The sequence below is a fragment of the Trematomus bernacchii genome, unplaced genomic scaffold (genome assembly GCF_902827165.1).
Source record: "Trematomus bernacchii unplaced genomic scaffold, fTreBer1.1, whole genome shotgun sequence".
NCBI lineage: Eukaryota > Metazoa > Chordata > Actinopteri > Perciformes > Nototheniidae > Trematomus > Trematomus bernacchii.
In genome coordinates this window covers 3550762-3568493 of record NW_022987564.1, presented here as the reverse complement: position 1 = coordinate 3568493, position 17732 = coordinate 3550762, and the positions used below count along the sequence as shown (strand labels likewise).

The following is a 17732-nucleotide window of genomic DNA, read 5'->3' as shown; positions in this document are numbered from 1 at the left end:
GCTCTCCAGCGTGCCATTACACCAAGGGCTCCTCTCACTTCGTTATTTTAGATCCCACTGAAGACCTTGTCTAAAAGCCAGCTGACTGATTGGCCCAGACAGCCGTGTGGGGTGCAACGAAATCCTCCAGAAACACAAGTCAGCGGGTATAACTGGGCTTACATGTAAGACCACCAGCTGAGACCCTTCCCTCTCTCGCCTGACCCATAGACAGTTGTGCCGTCCTGGAAGTACAGTATGACCCTTGGTTGACCTCAGGTCCTTCTTCTCTGTAAATATCCCAATAATAATGAAATCATTCCTTTTGATCAGATTTACATGCATGCTGTGGGCGGAGAGATCCCACCTTTTTATCTGTGATGTTGGTGATTGGGGTTTGCCTCTTTGAATCTATTTATTTATTTTGTTCTGCCTACATTACATTATATTGCATTTCATTAAGTTAATGATTTTATCCGAGTTGACTAACCATGAGTAAAATCAACCATAAAACAAATGTACTTGCAGTTACATCAGCACACTGTTTAAAGTGCTACTGCATTGGCTTTAAATAAACCAAACTTTTACAGTTTCAATACATTTAGTTTTTTAATTGGCCAAGGTGCAGATGAAACAGTTGGGTTTTACAGATACGGATCTGTACAATCTGTTGTTTTTACACTTCTTATGATCTTTTGGGAAATTAGGCTCAACATCTCAGCAAAACACTTTTTACATGTTGCAAAGAAGCATCACCTGTCTTAACGTCCCTTATATGTATTTATATTTTTGCAAGTTAGATAAAGTGCGGGAGCTTATTACCAACGTTTGAAGAAGTTGTATATCTCCTACCCATCTCCCTTTTGAAAAACATGTGTTAGGTGGTTTCTTCTTAGTACTAGAAAGTGAATTTGGAAGTGATAAAACAGGCTATTTGATCTTTTACTTTTACTTCCAAGATTGTAGAACAACATGAATTAAGCGTCTGTTACCTCAAGTTATTATTATACCCTAACTTCCTCAGCAGAGAAACGGCATTTTAGGATTACCTTGCAATGGCTTCAATAGTCTTCTTCATTAACCCTTTTATTTATAAATGCATTTGTCAGTTGCATGTTTATTTAAACCTGCGATAACACATTCCTTGACCACTAGGGAGCAGTGAAAACATGCTATAAATACAGCTTGGCATGCATACCATCTCCCTCAGGTTTACAGTATATGGAGAACTTGTTAGCAAACAGTGGCACAATCATAAAAATACTACGCAACATTACCATTCATTTCAAGTTGTGCCAGATTAATGTAAGTCTTTTATCTCTGTGTATAGTCTTTAATAGCTCTGGAGATAAATATAGTATCTTGCTCTTTAGCTGCTTAATTCCCTTCCATTTCCGCTATTTGTAATAATCTGTTTTCCATTTGTTGATGTGCAGATTGTGTACTCCAGATTTTAAGAGCTTTTTAAAAGAACAAGCTGCTGCTGTGGCCAACAATTACGCTGTAGAATACAGAAAATGCACAAACATAGGTTTATGATGCTTATGAATGACTTTAATAAGCTCATATGTTGAATGCCAAACAGATAATCACATTTTTCTTCTCAGCCTGCAGACTCTCACCTTCACACCACTATTTCTGTAACCAGGTTGACTTCAAGAAACTTCTGTTGAGCTGAGCTATTGTTCAATCTGAGGGATTAAGCATAGTAGTAGTAGTAGTAGACTGTTGGTTCCATTTACTGAGGCCAACTAAGCAGAATTAGACTTCAATCAATTAAAGGACTTTGGGATTTAGCATCGATATGTCGCAGCAGTTCAAATAAGTACTGTGCAGTGCTGAGATGTGTAGATAGATGGTGCAGTAAATGTTGAGGGATTAGTCGAAGCTGAAGGGTCACAACACTAATCTCATTATGGCGGGAGGAGAAGGAGGGATCTGACCATTCCTGAACGAACTAGCAGACAACCTCGGCACTGGGGAAAACCCTCTCTCTCACACACACACACACACACACACACACACACACACACACACACACACACACACACACACACACACACACACACACACACACACACACACACACACACACACACACACACACACACACACACACACACACACACACACACACACACACACACACACACACACACAAATGCAAATACGGATAATTGAATAAATGCACAATAGACATGATGACATATTTTCATATTTCTTGGGTCCTCACACGTGTGTTTCGGATGTGATGAACCCTATGAAGCTCCCACAGTAACTGGACTCCATGTCCCCATAAAGCTCTAATTATAGAAAAAGCCGGGCCCCCTGGGAGAGGCTCTTTAACTTATGGAGAATAGACAGTTAGTGTACAGTTCATAGGTTGTGTGTGTTGTTAAATATCATCAAAGCCATATGGACCAAGAGGTTTGTTTGATAATAAGTTTAAAACAGGAACAAGTGGATTCATAATTCTGCTGGTTGATTTTGCCCCCGCTTTAAGAAAATGTAATATTTTAAGACGGAATATGGGACTAAATGACTCGTTAAGGCGGACATATTGCAGTGCATGTGAGGTCATGGTGAAACAGCTTGGATAGAACTGCAATTCCTCCAAAACAAAACAGTAAAACTCCAAGCGAACCTATAAAGAAAATGTGCCTTTCTGTCTTTCCTTCATCTGTCTGTCTGCTCTCAGTGAACACACACAGAGGCTAACACTCTCTCATATACACAAACACACACGCACACTATACACAAGCTGCGTACAAACCACAATGACACATCCCAGTGAGTGTTTCAGCTTTTCTTGTGACAATAATAAAATCAAGGGCCAGGAAAAAAGGAGAATGACCAGCAAGACACGTTGACAGGCAAATCCTCACTTATTCCCACATCCACTAATCTCTCTCTTAGACCAGCAGAGGGAACCTTATTTACAGGGCTCAGCAATCATGCAAATCATTTTATCATTTTAGCAGACAACTGGTAAAAAAAGAATTAAACGCATACTTTTTCTGAAGCTGATAATGGAAGTAGCTTAAGAGAGAACCATCTTGCTTCCTTTTCACATGTTAAATGTTGCACAGATAGGGCACTCGCAAGAAATGCTGGTAAAGTTGAGTATTTCAATTAGCCTGGAAACAGGAGTTTAGTTGTCAGCTAACTCCAGAATTACTTACTTCATAACTTAAATACTTTGTTTTTATTTGATAACTAAAAAAACATTTGTTAAGAGGCAAACAAATGGACTTTAGGCAAGTAAAAAAAAAACTCACACACCAAATGATGATGTGTTATCTTCCTAGTTTGTGTTTGGTTTGTTATTTCAGTCTCCCTCTGGAGAAATGCAGAGTTGTTAGACCAAGCTGTTTGGCCCAGAGGTTGAAGGTGAGAGTCATTTGTTTGAATTATTTCCAGCTTGAAAGCACCATCGCTCCTGACACACAGTGTTAAGACAGCTGGAGCCTTTTGTGCCAATGGGAAATTAGCCCATTGATTATTTAGCGTGTCAGACTCTGATGACTCTGGAGCAGAGGGGTAATTATGTTGACAAGACTTTATTAGCAACCATCAAGTGACTACACAGTATCGCCATGGCAAACTTAAAGTTGGCATGGATGTGAGACTGTTTTTCGCTGTGCAAAAAACATCTTAATAAGTTAATCGCATTTACTACTGAATGTTTTCATGTCAGCAATTAAAGTGAGTGAAAAATTGTATAAAAAAATTAAGACATTTGGTTCAAGAAAATCTGTTAAAGAAGGGGACCTCAACCAATAGGCAGAGTACATGAATTGTCTCTTAAGATATTATAGAGATGGTACATTCTTACATAAAACAATGTGATTATGTGGAACCATTTAACCTTTAATGTCTATATAATATTTGCCAAACATTAAAGAATTGTTGAATTCCAAAATTGACTGAATTACTGAACTTTTGATTTAGTGTGTTTATTTACATTGTAGATGGTTGTCCCTGTACAATCTAGCTAATAATAATACCCACCTTGCATCACCGGCAGTAGGCTACACCATCATGAATCAAGCCAAGTGTAAGGCTTATCGCTGCTGCTGACATGACCCTGATGGGCAGCAGACGTTTTGGTAAAGGTTACTCTGACAGCACCTGATAAAGACCATGAACATTACACGTGACCGACTGAATCTAACGTTCACCTTGAAGGGCAGAGTGTTCCTCAAATCACTGAGAGGCCACTTCATTTCTAAGGAATACTAGACAAACGAGAATAAGGAAAATGCAACAATTGTTTGTTTACCCAAATGAGGGGTCGATTATATTAGTGTCCCTATTCATTATTTTTTTAAGTGGTTCTGTAATCAAAAGGTTAAGAGAAAAAGTGAATTGAACAGGTTTTTCTCTGTGCCACAAAGTGATCATGTCATATTGATTTTGTTTATATCAGCTGGCTTAGAAAAGGTTAAAAATTAAAAAGTTTTATTTCAAATACATGGCAGGAAACAGATTTAGTTTGTGTATCTTTGGAAGGGGAGTTCCATGTCACCTCTGCCTCAATTACCCAGAAGCTTTTGGCTTTCTTTCCTCAAATCATACCCTTGCATGTAGTCAGTGGTCACCCTTTCCTTTCCTTTCTTTTCCTTTCCTTTCCTTTCCTTTCCTTTCCTTTCCTTTCCTTTCCTTTCCCTTACTTTCTTTTTCAATCCTTTACTTCCTTTTTCTTTCCTGACCTGTCTTGCCATTTCCTTTCCTTTCCTTCTATTCCCTTCATTAAGTCCACATCTTTCATGCCTATCTATACATATTATTCCCTCTATTTTCCTGCTATTATACCTTTTTGTGAGAATCGCTCATTTCCTCCCACTGACACTCATCACCAGCTGCCCCTAGGCTCTAGTGATGTGGTTGATTTGATTATCTCTGCTGTAGACTACCATGATGTATTTCGCTGCTGAATTCACAAAAAGCATCCCGTAGATGGAGAAACAGAAAGGCTGGTAATTTGTAGTCTGTGTGCGTAATGATAATGATTTTGATCTTGTGTTAGCCTTGTCTAGCTTAGCGATGGTTCCCACTTAGCTACAGACAGCAGGCCCTTACTCTGTAGACGTTTAACCCCTCCCTGATGGAGTGAAGATATTTCATCAACATACAAACTCTGGTTTACGCACAGTCTCCCAGCCCCTGCTGACACACACCTGCACACACAACAGTTCATACACACAAATGGACAGTATGGACACAGACTCTGGGTTTAATGCACTTAGGGAAATATGTGTTTCTGTCTGATCATTGTAGTGGTATACTATGTACTGTACATGCAAATACTAGTACTATTTGTACAGCAGTACAGCCTCAACAACTTTATTGCACATTATTTTCAAAAATATTTATTATGTTTCACATGAAAGGTATTTTTTTTAATTTGAAAACCCCCATACGCATATATATGGATACACAGATATACACTCGGGACACTAAGGATTCCACAGTAAGAAAAACTGAATTGATACGTGCCCAACACCAGGCAACTCCTACTAACTGAAGGACAATAACGTACATTACCTTTCTAGAAAGCTTGTATTGAAACTTGTGGTTTTAAGTCATTTATTTTCAGATTAAATATCAACAGCAACATATACCTACACCTTTGCTCCTATACTAGAATTATGTTGATTCTAATGGTGTTAGGGTAATACATACTTTATTATAGGATAAAGTTGTAGAAATATATATTAAACTCACTATTTAATGCAATGCTAGAAGATATGAAAGTACAAAGACTCAGAACAACATTTTATGGCCCTGTGGTTTGATAGAAGTCTATTAATGATGTCTTGTGGTCATATATAGAAATAATAAGGCTAAATATCAGATGTGATGGTGTTAGAGCTTGTAGTCGTTGGTTCTGAGTGCTTTCCATGTCGTGACCTGAATACCTCACCGTTGAAGCCCGGCCAGCAGCTCATTAACATTCCAATACAGCTCTAATCACCACTGCAATGTGTGTGTGTTTGTGCATGTGTGTGTGTTTGTTATAAAGAGAGAAACCATGCAAAGTGTGTGATGAAGTGCCTGCCTCAGGTGATCAGAGCTGAGCGGTGCGATTGGTTCCATCTACCTCCGGCCTTCCTCTGCATATCAAACTATTGCGCAAGTCTTGCACAGCTGAGACTCATTTCACTTCCAAGTTTTATTGACTTAGTCATGAGACATATGAGGATTGGTGTGAGATGAAAGGTGCACACGGAAAGGAACAATACAAACAGATTATGTAAAAAACACTTGCTTCAAATAATGGGGAAACAGTTTTTTACATGAGCTTTTTATTACTGTTTGTTGAAAATAACCACTCCCTTGTCTCTCTCTCCCTCCAGAAAGACTGTATAACTCCAATGGACGTGACTTGAGAAGGGCCCTGTTCTCTCTAAAGCAGATCTTTCAGGTAACACGCATATTTCACATGCAATTACTGTCCGTTTGTTGTTGCAGAATACAGTTAGTTATTGTGGCCACCATGCGCCTCCCTGATGACAGGGATCTCCATCAACGTGGCGTTTCTCTCCCTGTGTGTGTATATATGTGGGTGTGTGTAGGCCTTTGTGTGTGGGGTGTATTTGTACTGTATGTGTTTGTGTGAATCTTTATTTTAAGATGAGAGGAGTGAGCCACATAAAACACCAAGGGCTTTTTCTGGAACACAAAAGAACACAAGAATACTGAACTATAACAAAAACAATTAAATAGCAATGCTTGCTAATGCAGCATTTAAGTAAAATGATTACATTTGCAAACACTTAAATTGACCCCCCAAAAATGTTCATTTTATCATGAGACAACAGCATAAAATGTCTTGTCAGTTCAATTAAAACATCTTTCTCTTCTCTTTGTCGTTCCATTGCCGCAGCTTGGTTAAAACAATAAAAAAAGGCAGGAGTTTTCTCCCAGATTCCGTGCTTATTTTTTACCCTAGACACATGACAGTCTAAATTGACAAATTGCTAAACACATGGTTGGTGGAGTGTATGTATCAGCTGTTCTGGGGAATGAAACATTGATGTACTGTCGTCTTTAGTCCTAGCACTGACACCATGTGGTAACAAAAGAGAATACAACCTGAATTTTCTAAAAATAGAGTACAATTGTGAGTTTTAGGAGGGATTTTTTGTGATTCTATAAGTATAAAACCAATAATTGTATCAGTGTCCTTTGCTGTGAAGCGCTTCGAGATTTGTCTTGGCAGATGAGAAGCGCTATATAAATTAAATGTATTATTATTATTTATTAGTGTGTACTGTGCTTACTTGTCCTATGCTTTCTTTTTCCCCCTGTTTTACTCCAGGATGACAAAGACCTGGTCCATGAGTTTGTGATGGCCGAAGGTCTGACCTGTCTCATCAAAGTGGGCGCAGAAGCTGACCAGAACTACCAGAACTACATATTGAGAGGTAAAGTTTCCCTGCCTCTTTGATAACTGTAATCTGATACAGTTTTACAAGTATGAATAATGACAGTTATGGTACAAATATTTAAATGATTGTTAGGTAAAGAAATGAAAAAAAGCAAAGAATACACAAATATAATCAGAAAAACCTGAATGCATCAGCACATTTTCCATCTTAAAAAATCAACATAAATGTTTACTTGTACTAAACATTAAAAAAGGTTTGCAACATTTGTTTTAACAGAATTTGATTTTGATTGTGGCAGTTACCAATAACAGAAAGTACAGCTCTTCTCTCTATCTCAGTCTTTCTTTCTCACATCCTTCCTGTCTCTGTCCAACCCTCGCTTAAACATCCTCCTTTGTCTCTTTACTGTCTCTCTTTTTAGAAATACATACAGCATTGTATACAGTTAATTTAAGCTTAAGTGTGTCATATGTCAAATAATGACAAGAGTAAATGTTTCAAAGTGAAATACGTGTGAAACATAAAAATATGGATTACTTACTAAGAGAGGCTTCCTTTTTTCACACTTAACCACATTTGTGAACAATCATAATTTATGATGAGAGAATGAGATACTTTCTTGAACAACATATCTAGGGAAAAAAATTAGTTATTTCTCCAGTCATTGTTCAATATTTGTTCTAAATTAAATGTCCCTGATCAGAATGCCATATGGTCGAATAGCTCTCTCTACTAGCTGTTTCTCATTACTGGCAGGCAGTCCTTCCATAAAACGAATAACCCAATATCTAGGTTATTCGCAGATGTGTCTTAAGCCAGGGTTGATTCGATTTTGCAGGATCACTTTGTAACTTTCCCCCGTCGTGTCCGATGTGAAGATCTTGGCATAACAATCTCTCTTAGCAACACGTACACTATATAGACAAAAGTATTGAATTCAAGTGTTTCATTCAGTCCCATTGCCAGTTGGAATGCATGTTTCAATGCCAAAGGGTTTAACGGGCAGTCCAATAATTGAAGCTAAAACTTTCATGTTCAATTTTTAAGGTTCAAATACGTGGTTGAGGAGGATTGGAGCAAAGTGTCTCTGTTCTTCTCTTGTTCACTGTGTGTGGGAATCATTAACTACTGTACATTTAAACTTACTTCATGGCTCTTTCTGTGTAACAATACAATTGAAAATGTGTGTCTCTCGTAACGACTCAGGATTTGCATTATTATCCTGGGTTTACTTCATAGTTCAGAGTTTTCCATTTGTTTCACTTACGAATTTGTCAAATCATTTGTACCAAAGTGGTGTGGTCTGTATCAGCAAATAGTAGACCTGTTCATTTTAAAACTTGTAGGAAATCCCCCAAGATCCCTGAAATAAAAATCTGAACTAAAGGAATTCAACAAAATGTCTTTGAATGTTAGTCAGGTCAGTTCACATGTTAATACCTATACATTGACACTTTATATGAACCAAACGCAAGCAAGATCAGATGGTAATGTAACTTTTAATAATAAGACACAGACAATCACTACTCTATAATCAACAAGGTCAATAATAACTACATTTCTCTATTACGTCTACTGTGTAAAATAGTTATATTTCCAATACAGTTCAAAGCAGCTGACACTTAGAAACATAAACTCATCAGATATTAATTTGATTAAACAAGATTTTGCAAAAAGTTTATAATTATTACCGACAGTTGTTAAGGCACCTAAACACTGTTTTAAAATCAGCTTTTCTCCATCAAAGTAGAAACAAATTAAGTAAACATTGAAATTAGGTTTAATTTGTTGTTACTAAAGTAGAGATTTTTGTCCCTGTGGTTGATCAGCTTTAACCAATATTCAATAGGTTACAATAAAAGTCAAGCAAATGTAAAATTGCGCTGACAAAATGATAACAGTCAAAGTTACGAAAATAGCCTTGAACAAAGCTGTTGAAAGCCCCTTGAGAACCAGTCAACTAGAAATATTCAACGTCTCTAGCCAAAGATATTTAGAACTGAAGAAAATAAGGAATACACTTTGCCAAGTATACCATCATCACTGCCGGCGTGTTCATCTCCACCATCGTCATCGTCGTCTCCGTCGTCGTCTCCGTCGTCGTTACAGTCGCCTCCGTCATCTCCATTGTCGCTACTGTCCTCGTCGTCGTCCTTCATCTCCTGAATCAGAATGCCGTAGGGTCGAATAGCTCTCTCGGCTATCCATTCCTCCTTCCAGGCAGGCGTTCCTTCACCAACAGGAATCAGCCAGTAGTCAGATCTTCGGCATACCTCTCTTCTTTCAGGATTGATTCGATTTTGCAGGATCACTTTGTAGCTTTTCCCCGTCTTCTTTGATTGGAAGTTCTTGGCGTACAGCTCATTCTCAGCAACACGTATGTCTGGTGTTGAGTAGATTCCTCTTCCATATAAAGCTCTATCTCCAGCCTTGTAGTGACTGTTGATGATGCCTCTGGCTCCATCTGAGCTCGTCCCATGGTAGGAAACAGGCCATTCTCCAGGTACAGAGTGACTCCTCCATCCGTCTGGGCCCAGCCAGGTGTCTCCATCTGGATATTTGCCTCTGACCTTTAACGCCATGCGGTACCAACCATTGGGGCGCTCATAAGGTTCGTCACCTCTCATGCACTCAGCCGAGTCAGAGAGATCAGTGAAGTCGCGGTCATACTGCGGGTCAAAAAAGTATTTCTCATCGATGAACAATTCATTCTCAACCTGTTGTTTCACCAAGATTTGTCGGAGGTGAAAGTCCTCAAGAGACAAAATATTTGCTCTTGTCTTGTTTGTTTGGTTGTCATAGGGTTTAACCTCCTGTCCAAGAATGGAAGATACAATTTCTGCTCTTAAATCTGGGTCCTTAAACATGGTTGAGGAGGAATCAAGCAAAGCGTCTCTCTTCCCTAGTCCACAGTGTGTGTGTGTGTGTGTAAGCTTCGCTTATAAAGTAATATCTTAACAGAAACTTGGAATACAAATAGATTAGAGAATTCTCTTACACTTTCATTTTGACTCAAGGTTGACACCTACACAAAAATGTGCTGTTTCGACATAGAGCAACCGCGGAAACCTCTTCTACAGCATTTCCTGTACAATTAACAAAAGAAGCTTGGCTGTGTGTCAAGGAGGAAAGTATTCTGCAAATGCTGTTTATACTTTATGAACACTGAGCTCAGAGCTCATTCAGTGAGACAGGAATCATTTCTTAACTACTGCACAGCTACACCTAACTACATGGCTCTTTCTTTGTTAGAAAATACATTGCATAACAATAACAGTGAGGCTTTAAACAAACTTTGTTCATATTATTTCAGTTTTTATCTTAATTTGACATTTTGTCTGTCAGAATCAGAATCAGAAACGGGTTTATTGCCAGGTAGGTTCACACATAGGAGGAATTTGACTTGATGTCCTGGTGCATACATAAAATATAAAACAAAAATGTAAAAAAGTACACAGATAGAGAACTATATTAAGAGCACTGTAATACAAATATAGTAAGATAGCAATAAAATAATATATATATATATAAAAGAATAATGTCATAACGACTTCGGATTTGCGTTATTATCATGTGTTTTATTTATCATAATTATTTTTACAGACAGTTTTCCATTTGCTTCAATTACAATTTGGTCAAATAATTTGTATTTTGTAATTATCAAGGTGTTTTTGTTTGGTACAGTAAGCACATTTGCACCAAAGAGGTGTGGTCTGTATCAGCAGATAGTAGAACTACCAGTTTTCAAACTTGACAGCGTATCTGTAGGAAATCCCCCAAGATCCCAGCACCAATAAAACACTTAAGGGAAGATTAATTTCAGATCTTTATTTATATCACAGAACAAATGAAAGATTATCAAAGTGTTAAGTGTTTCTAGAAAACTGGTTGCAGTAAACTTTAGTGTAAAATAAGTTACTTTTATGGTGGAAATCTGAAATAAAGGATTTCAACAATATTTTCTGATATGTTTAATAAAGAAATACAAAAATAAACCTTTGCAAAGGATCCCAGCACACACACAGCATTTCTGCAACCACTGGGCAACAAGCACAAAGTTATTACACATTATATAGCCAGAAACAACTTAGCCTTGTGATTCCTGCGAAGACAGTCTGGGAAAATGTTTCCTGAAGTCATCGCAAAATTGTTTGGGGTGAGTGCTGGTTTGAACAATAAACACAAGCATGGTTCAGGAAAAGGTCAGTTCACATATTAATACCTATACAATGACACTTTATATTATTACAGAAGCAAGATCAGATGGTAATGTTCTTACTCTGTTGAACTTTTAATAATTAGACACAGACAAATAGTACTCTAATAAACAAGGTAAATAATTACAAATATTCTCCATTACATATACTGTGTAATATGATTATATTTCCAGTACAGTTAAAAGCAGATTACACTTTTATACTATAAATCATCAGATATACATTTTCTCAAAGTTTTGACATCAAGATCATTAAAATGGTTTGCAGGGGGACAATGTTCTTTCACTGTTGAACCTTTAATAATAAGACACAGACAATCACTACTCTATAATAAACAAGGTCAATAATAACTACATTTCTCTATTACATCTACTGTGTAAAATGATTATATTTCCAATACAGTTCAAAGCAGCTGACATTTAGAAACATAAACTCATCAGATATTAATTTTATAAAACAAATGCTTAAAGTAAGTCGTCGTCCGAGTCCGAGTCGTCCGAGTCGTCCGAGTCGTCCTCATCCTTCATCTCCTGAATCAGAATGCCGTAGGGTCGAATAGCTCTCTCTGCTATTTGTTTCTCCTTCCAGGCAGGCGTTCCTTCATCAACAGGAATCAGCCAGTAGTCAGATCTTCGGCATACCTCTCTTCTTTCAGGATTGATTCGATTTTGCAGGATCACTTTGTATTTTTTCCCCGTCTTCTTTGATTCGAAGGTCTTGCCGTACTGCTCATTCTCAGCAACACGTATGTCTGGTGTTGAGTAGATTCCTCTTCCATATAAATCTCTGTCTCCAGCCTTGTAGTGAGTCTTGATGATGCCTCTGGCTCCATCTGAGCTCGTCCCATGGTAGGAAACAGGCCACTCTCCAGCTACAGAGTGACTCCTCCATCCGTCTGGGCCCAACCAGGTGTCTCCCTCTGGATATTTGCCTTTGACCTTTAACGCCATGCGGTACCAACCATTGGGGCGCTCATAAGGTTCGTCACCTCTCATGCACTCAGCCGAGTCAGAGAGATCAGTGAAGTCGAGGTCATACTGCGGGTCAAAAAAGTATTTCTCATCGATGAACAATTCATTCTCAACCTGTTGTTTCCCCAAGATTTGTCGGAGGTGAAAGTCCTCAAGAGACAAAATATTTGCTCTTGTCTTGTTTGTTTTGTTGTCATAGGGTTTAACCTCCTGTCCAAGAATGGAAGATAAAACTTCTGCTCTTAAATCTGGGTCCTTAAACATGGTTGAGGAGGATTCAATCAAAGTGTCTCTCTTCCCTAGTCAACAGTGGGTGTGTGTAAGCTTCGCTTATAAAGTAATATCTTAACAGAAACTTGGAATAAAAATAGATTAGAGAATTCTCTTACACTTTCATTTTCAATTTTTGTTGCTGCTTCAACATAGAGCAACCGCGGAAACCTGTTCTACGGCCTTCCCTGTACAATTAACAAAAGAAGTTTGGCTGTGTGTCAAGGAGGAAAGTAATATGCAAATGCTGTTTATACTTTATGAACACTGAGCTCAGAGCTCATTCAGTGAGACAGGAGTCATTTCTTAACTATTGCACAGCTACACCTAACTACATGGCTCTTTCTTTGTTAGAAAATACAAATTTGACACTTAATTTGATATATTATCATGTGTTTATTTATCATCATTATTTTTACAGACAATTTTCCATTTGCTTGAAATACAATTTTGTCAAATAATTTGTATTTTGTAATTATCAAGGTGTTTTTATTTTGTACAGTAAGCACATTTGCACCAAGGAGGTGTGGTCTGTATCAGCAGATAGTAGAACTACCCGTTTTAAGATTGCAGCGTCTCTGTAGGAAATCCCCCAAGATCCCAGCACCAATAAAACACTTAAAGGTGGGGTCGGTAAGTTTGAGAAACCGGCTCGAGATACACTTTTTGTTATATTCCATGGAATGCTCTTAACACCCCGATAGCAATGAATATCTTAAGTGCTTTGACAAAAAATCCATTAAAAAATGTCATCTGTGGAAGCCGTAGTACTGTAAAAAGCACGACCAATCATCTTAGCCGGCCCGGCTAAAATAACTGGATGGCCTACCTGCCTGTCAGCCTTCCATCTGTGCACAAACTTATCTCGTGCCCTCATTGGTCATGTGCGCGTTCGTGTGTGTTGGAGGAGGGGCTCTATAAGGAAGTGGCATATTTTCTCCGGTTGTGTATTTTCACATTCTAGCGATCTCGAGCCGGTTTCTCAAACTTACCTACCCCACCTTTAATGTACAAGCAGGTTGAGGTGTAACTTTATTCACTATTGGGTATTCTAGTGTTTCACAATACAAGATTTGTCGGAGGTGAATGTCCTCAAGAGACAACATATTTGCTCTTGTCTTGTTTGTTTGGTTGTCATACAGTTTAACCTCCTGTCCAAGAATGGAAGATACAATTTCTGCTCTTAAATCTGGGTCCTTAAACATGGTTGAGGAGGATTCAAGCATAGCGTCTCTCTTCCCTAGTCCACAGTGTGTGTGTATGTGTGTGTGAGCGAGCTTAGCTTATAAAGTAATATCTTAACAGAAACTTGGAATAAAAATAGATTAGAGAATTCTCTTACACTTTCATTTTGACTCAAGGTTGTCACCTAAAAAGAATATGTGCTGCTTTGACATAGAGCAACCGCGGAAACCTGTTCTACAGCCTTCCCTGTACAATTAACAAAAGAAGCTTGGCTGTGTGTCAAGGAGGAAAGTAATCTGCAAATGCTGTTTATACTTTATGAACACTGAGCTCAGAGCTCATTCAGTGAGACAGGAATCATTTCTTAACTATTGCACAGCTACACCTAACTACATGGCTCTTTCTTTGATAGAAAATACATTGCATAACAATAACAGTGAGGCTTTAAACAAACTTTGTTCATATTATTTCAGTTTTTATCTTAATTTGACATTTTGTCTGTCAGAATCAGAATCAGAAACGGGTTTATTGCCAGGTAGGTTCACACATAGGAGGAATTTGACTTGATGTCCTGGTGCATACATACAATATAAAACAAAAATGTAAAAAGGTACACAGATAGAGAACTATATTAAGAGCACTGTAATAAAAATATAGTAAGATAGCAATAAAATAATATATATATATATATATAAAATAATAATGTCATAACGACTTCGGTTTTGCGTTATTATCATGTGTTTATTTATCATAATTCTTTTTACAGACAGTTTTCCATTTGCTTCAATTACAATTTGGTCAAATAATTTGTATTTTGTAATTATCAAGGTGTTTTGTACAGTAAGCACATTTGCACCAAAGAGGTGTGGTCTGTATCAGCAGACAGTAGAACTACCAGTTTTAAAACTTGACAGCGTCTCTGTAGGAAATCCCCCAAGATCCCAGCACCAATAAAACACTCAAGGGAAGATTAATTTCAGATCATTATTTATATCACAGAAAAAGGAAAAAATTATCAAAGTGTAAAGTGCAACAAGCACAAAGTTATTACACATTATATAGCCAGAAACAGCTTAGCCTCGTGATTTCTGTGAAGACAGGCTGGGAAAAAAGTTCCTGAAGCGATCGCAAAATTGTTTTGGGTGAGTGCTGGTTTGAACAATAAACACAAGCATGGTTCAGGAAAAGGTCAGTTCACATATTAAAACCTAAATAATGACACTTTATATTATTACAGAAGCAAGATCAGATGGTAATATTCTTCCACTGTTGAACTTCTAATAATTAGACACAGACAAATAATATAAAAAACAAGTTCAATAATAATGAAATTGTTCTATTACATATTCTCCCTAATATGATTACATTTACAATACACTGTACAGTTAAAAGCAGCTGACACTTTGATACAATAAATCATCAGATATTAAGGTTCTCAAAGTTTTGACCACAAGATTCTGCAAATAGTTTGTAATTATTACACACAGTTCTTAAGGCACCTAAACACGTTGTTTTTTAAATCAGCTTTTCTCCATCTAATTAGAACAAAGTAAGTAAAAGTTAAAAAAAGGCATAATTTGTTGTAATTCGTGTAAAGTTTAAAATTCAAGATCTTCAAATATTGAGGAAATCACAGACGCTACATATACAGAAATGTCTTATGTGAAATTACAAAATTATTTTAGTTATAAGATTTTTTGTTTTTCATGTGTTGATCTCTTATCATTAATAAATAAGCTGTTTGAAAAATAAAACGTGTCAGGCCTTTTAAAACAATGTCTGCATTACTCAATAAAGCAATTATGTATAAAAATGAACTCCCATGTGATTTAATGTATTTATGTGGTTGATTAAACTTTGATCATTGGGTTATACAAGTGATTGAAGTCAAAGCAAATGTAACATTGTGAAGACAACATTGAAAGGCCCTTGATAACCAGTCAACTAGAAATATGCCATGTCTCACATCTTTAGAAGTGCAGATTTAAACGAATGAACCCTTTCAACAATAAACCAGCCTCAGCCTAATAAGCTTTCTTAATCTCCTTAATCAGAATGCCGTAAGGTCGGATATTTCCCCTTGCTATCTCTTCCTCCTCCGAAGCAGACTTTCCTGCACCAACAGGAATCAGCCAGTAGTCAGATCTTTGGCATACCTCTCTTCTTTCAGGATTGATTCGATTTTGCAGGACCAATTTGAAGCTTTTCCTCATCTTCTTTGATTCGAAGGTCTCGGCGTAGTGCTCAGCAACACGTATGTCTGGTGTTGAGTAGATTCCTCTTCCATATAAAGCTCTATCTCCAGCCTTGTATTGACTGTTGATGATGCCTCTGGCTCCATCTGAGCTCGTCCCATGGTAGGAAACAGGCCATTCTCCAGGTACAGAGTGACTCCTCAATTCTTTTGTGCCCAGCCAGGTGTCTCCATTTGGATATTTGCCTAGGACCTTTAACGCCATGCGGTACCAACCATTGGGGCGCTTATATGGCTTGTCACCTCTCATGCACTCCGCCGAGTCAGAGAGATGAGTGAAGTCGCGGTCATACTGCGGGTCAAAATATTTCTCATCACTGAACAATTCCTTCTTAACCTGTTGTTTCACCGAGATTCGTCCGCCGATAGATTCATTGACAGACAAAACATTTGGTGTTTGGTTGTCATAGAGTTTAACCACCTGTCCAAGAATGGAAGATAAAATTTCAGCTCTTAAATCTTGGTCACTAAACATGATTGAGGAGGATTCAAGCATAGCGTCTCTCTTCCCTAGTCCACAGTGTGTGTGTGAGCGAGCTTCGCTTATACAGTAGTATCTTAACAGAGACTTGGAATAAAAATAGATTAGAGAATTCTCTTACACTTTCATTTTGACTCAAGGTTGACACCTACAAAAAATATGTGCTGCTTTGACATAGAGCAACCGCGGAAACCTGTTCTACAGCCTTCCCTGTACAATTAACAAAAGAAGCTTGGCTGTGTGTCAAGGAGGAAAGTAATCTGCAAATGCTGTTTATACTTTATGAACACTGAGCTCAGAGCTCATTCAGTGAGACAGGAATCATTTCTTAACTATTGCACAGCTACACCTAACTACATGGCTCTTTCTTTGATAGAAAATACATTGCATAACAATAACAGTGAGGCTTTAAACAAACTTTATTCATATTATTTCAGTTTTTATCTTAATTTGACATTTTGTCTGTCAGAATCAGAATCAGAAACGGGTTTATTGCCAGGTAGGTTCACACATAGGAGGAATTTGACTTGATGTCCTGGTGCATACATACAATATAAAACAAAAATGTAAAAAGGTACACAGATAGAGAACTATATTAAGAGCACTGTAATAAAAATATAGTAAGATAGCAATAAAATAATATATATATATATATATATATATAAAATAATAATGTCATAACGACTTCGGTTTTGCGTTATTATCATGTGTTTATTTATAATAATTCTTTTTACAGACAGTTTTCCATTTCCTTCAATTACAATTTGGTCAAATAATTTGTATTTTGTAATTATCAAGGTGTTTTGTACAGTAAGCACATTTGCACCAAAGAGGTGTGGTCTGTATCAGCAGACAGTAGAACTACCAGTTTTAAAACTTGACAGCGTCTCTGTAGGAAATCCCCCAAGATCCCAGCACCAATAAAACACTCAAGGGAAGATTAATTTCAGATCATTATTTATATCACAGAAAAAGGAAAAA

At 37.5% G+C, this 17732-nt stretch overlaps 2 protein-coding genes across 2 annotated transcripts in view; one reads left to right on the top strand and one right to left on the bottom strand.

Moving 5' to 3' along the window:
- fhod3a (formin homology 2 domain containing 3a) overlaps window positions 1–17732 on the top strand; it is an 82931-nt gene that overhangs the window by 19062 nt on the left and 46137 nt on the right. The window contains 2 exon segments of the mRNA XM_034124436.1: window positions 6339–6406; window positions 7304–7409. Of these exon segments, the coding sequence (XP_033980327.1) occupies window positions 6339–6406; window positions 7304–7409 (174 nt within the window).
- Window positions 8854–16846, bottom strand: LOC117477714. Its single transcript, XM_034124437.1, has 2 exons — window positions 16280–16846; window positions 8854–9759 (listed from the first exon to the last, which is right to left on the bottom strand). The coding sequence occupies exons 1-2, from the start codon at window positions 16764–16766 to the stop codon at window positions 9353–9355; spliced, it is 894 nt and encodes a 297-aa protein (XP_033980328.1). The 5' UTR covers window positions 16767–16846; the 3' UTR covers window positions 8854–9352.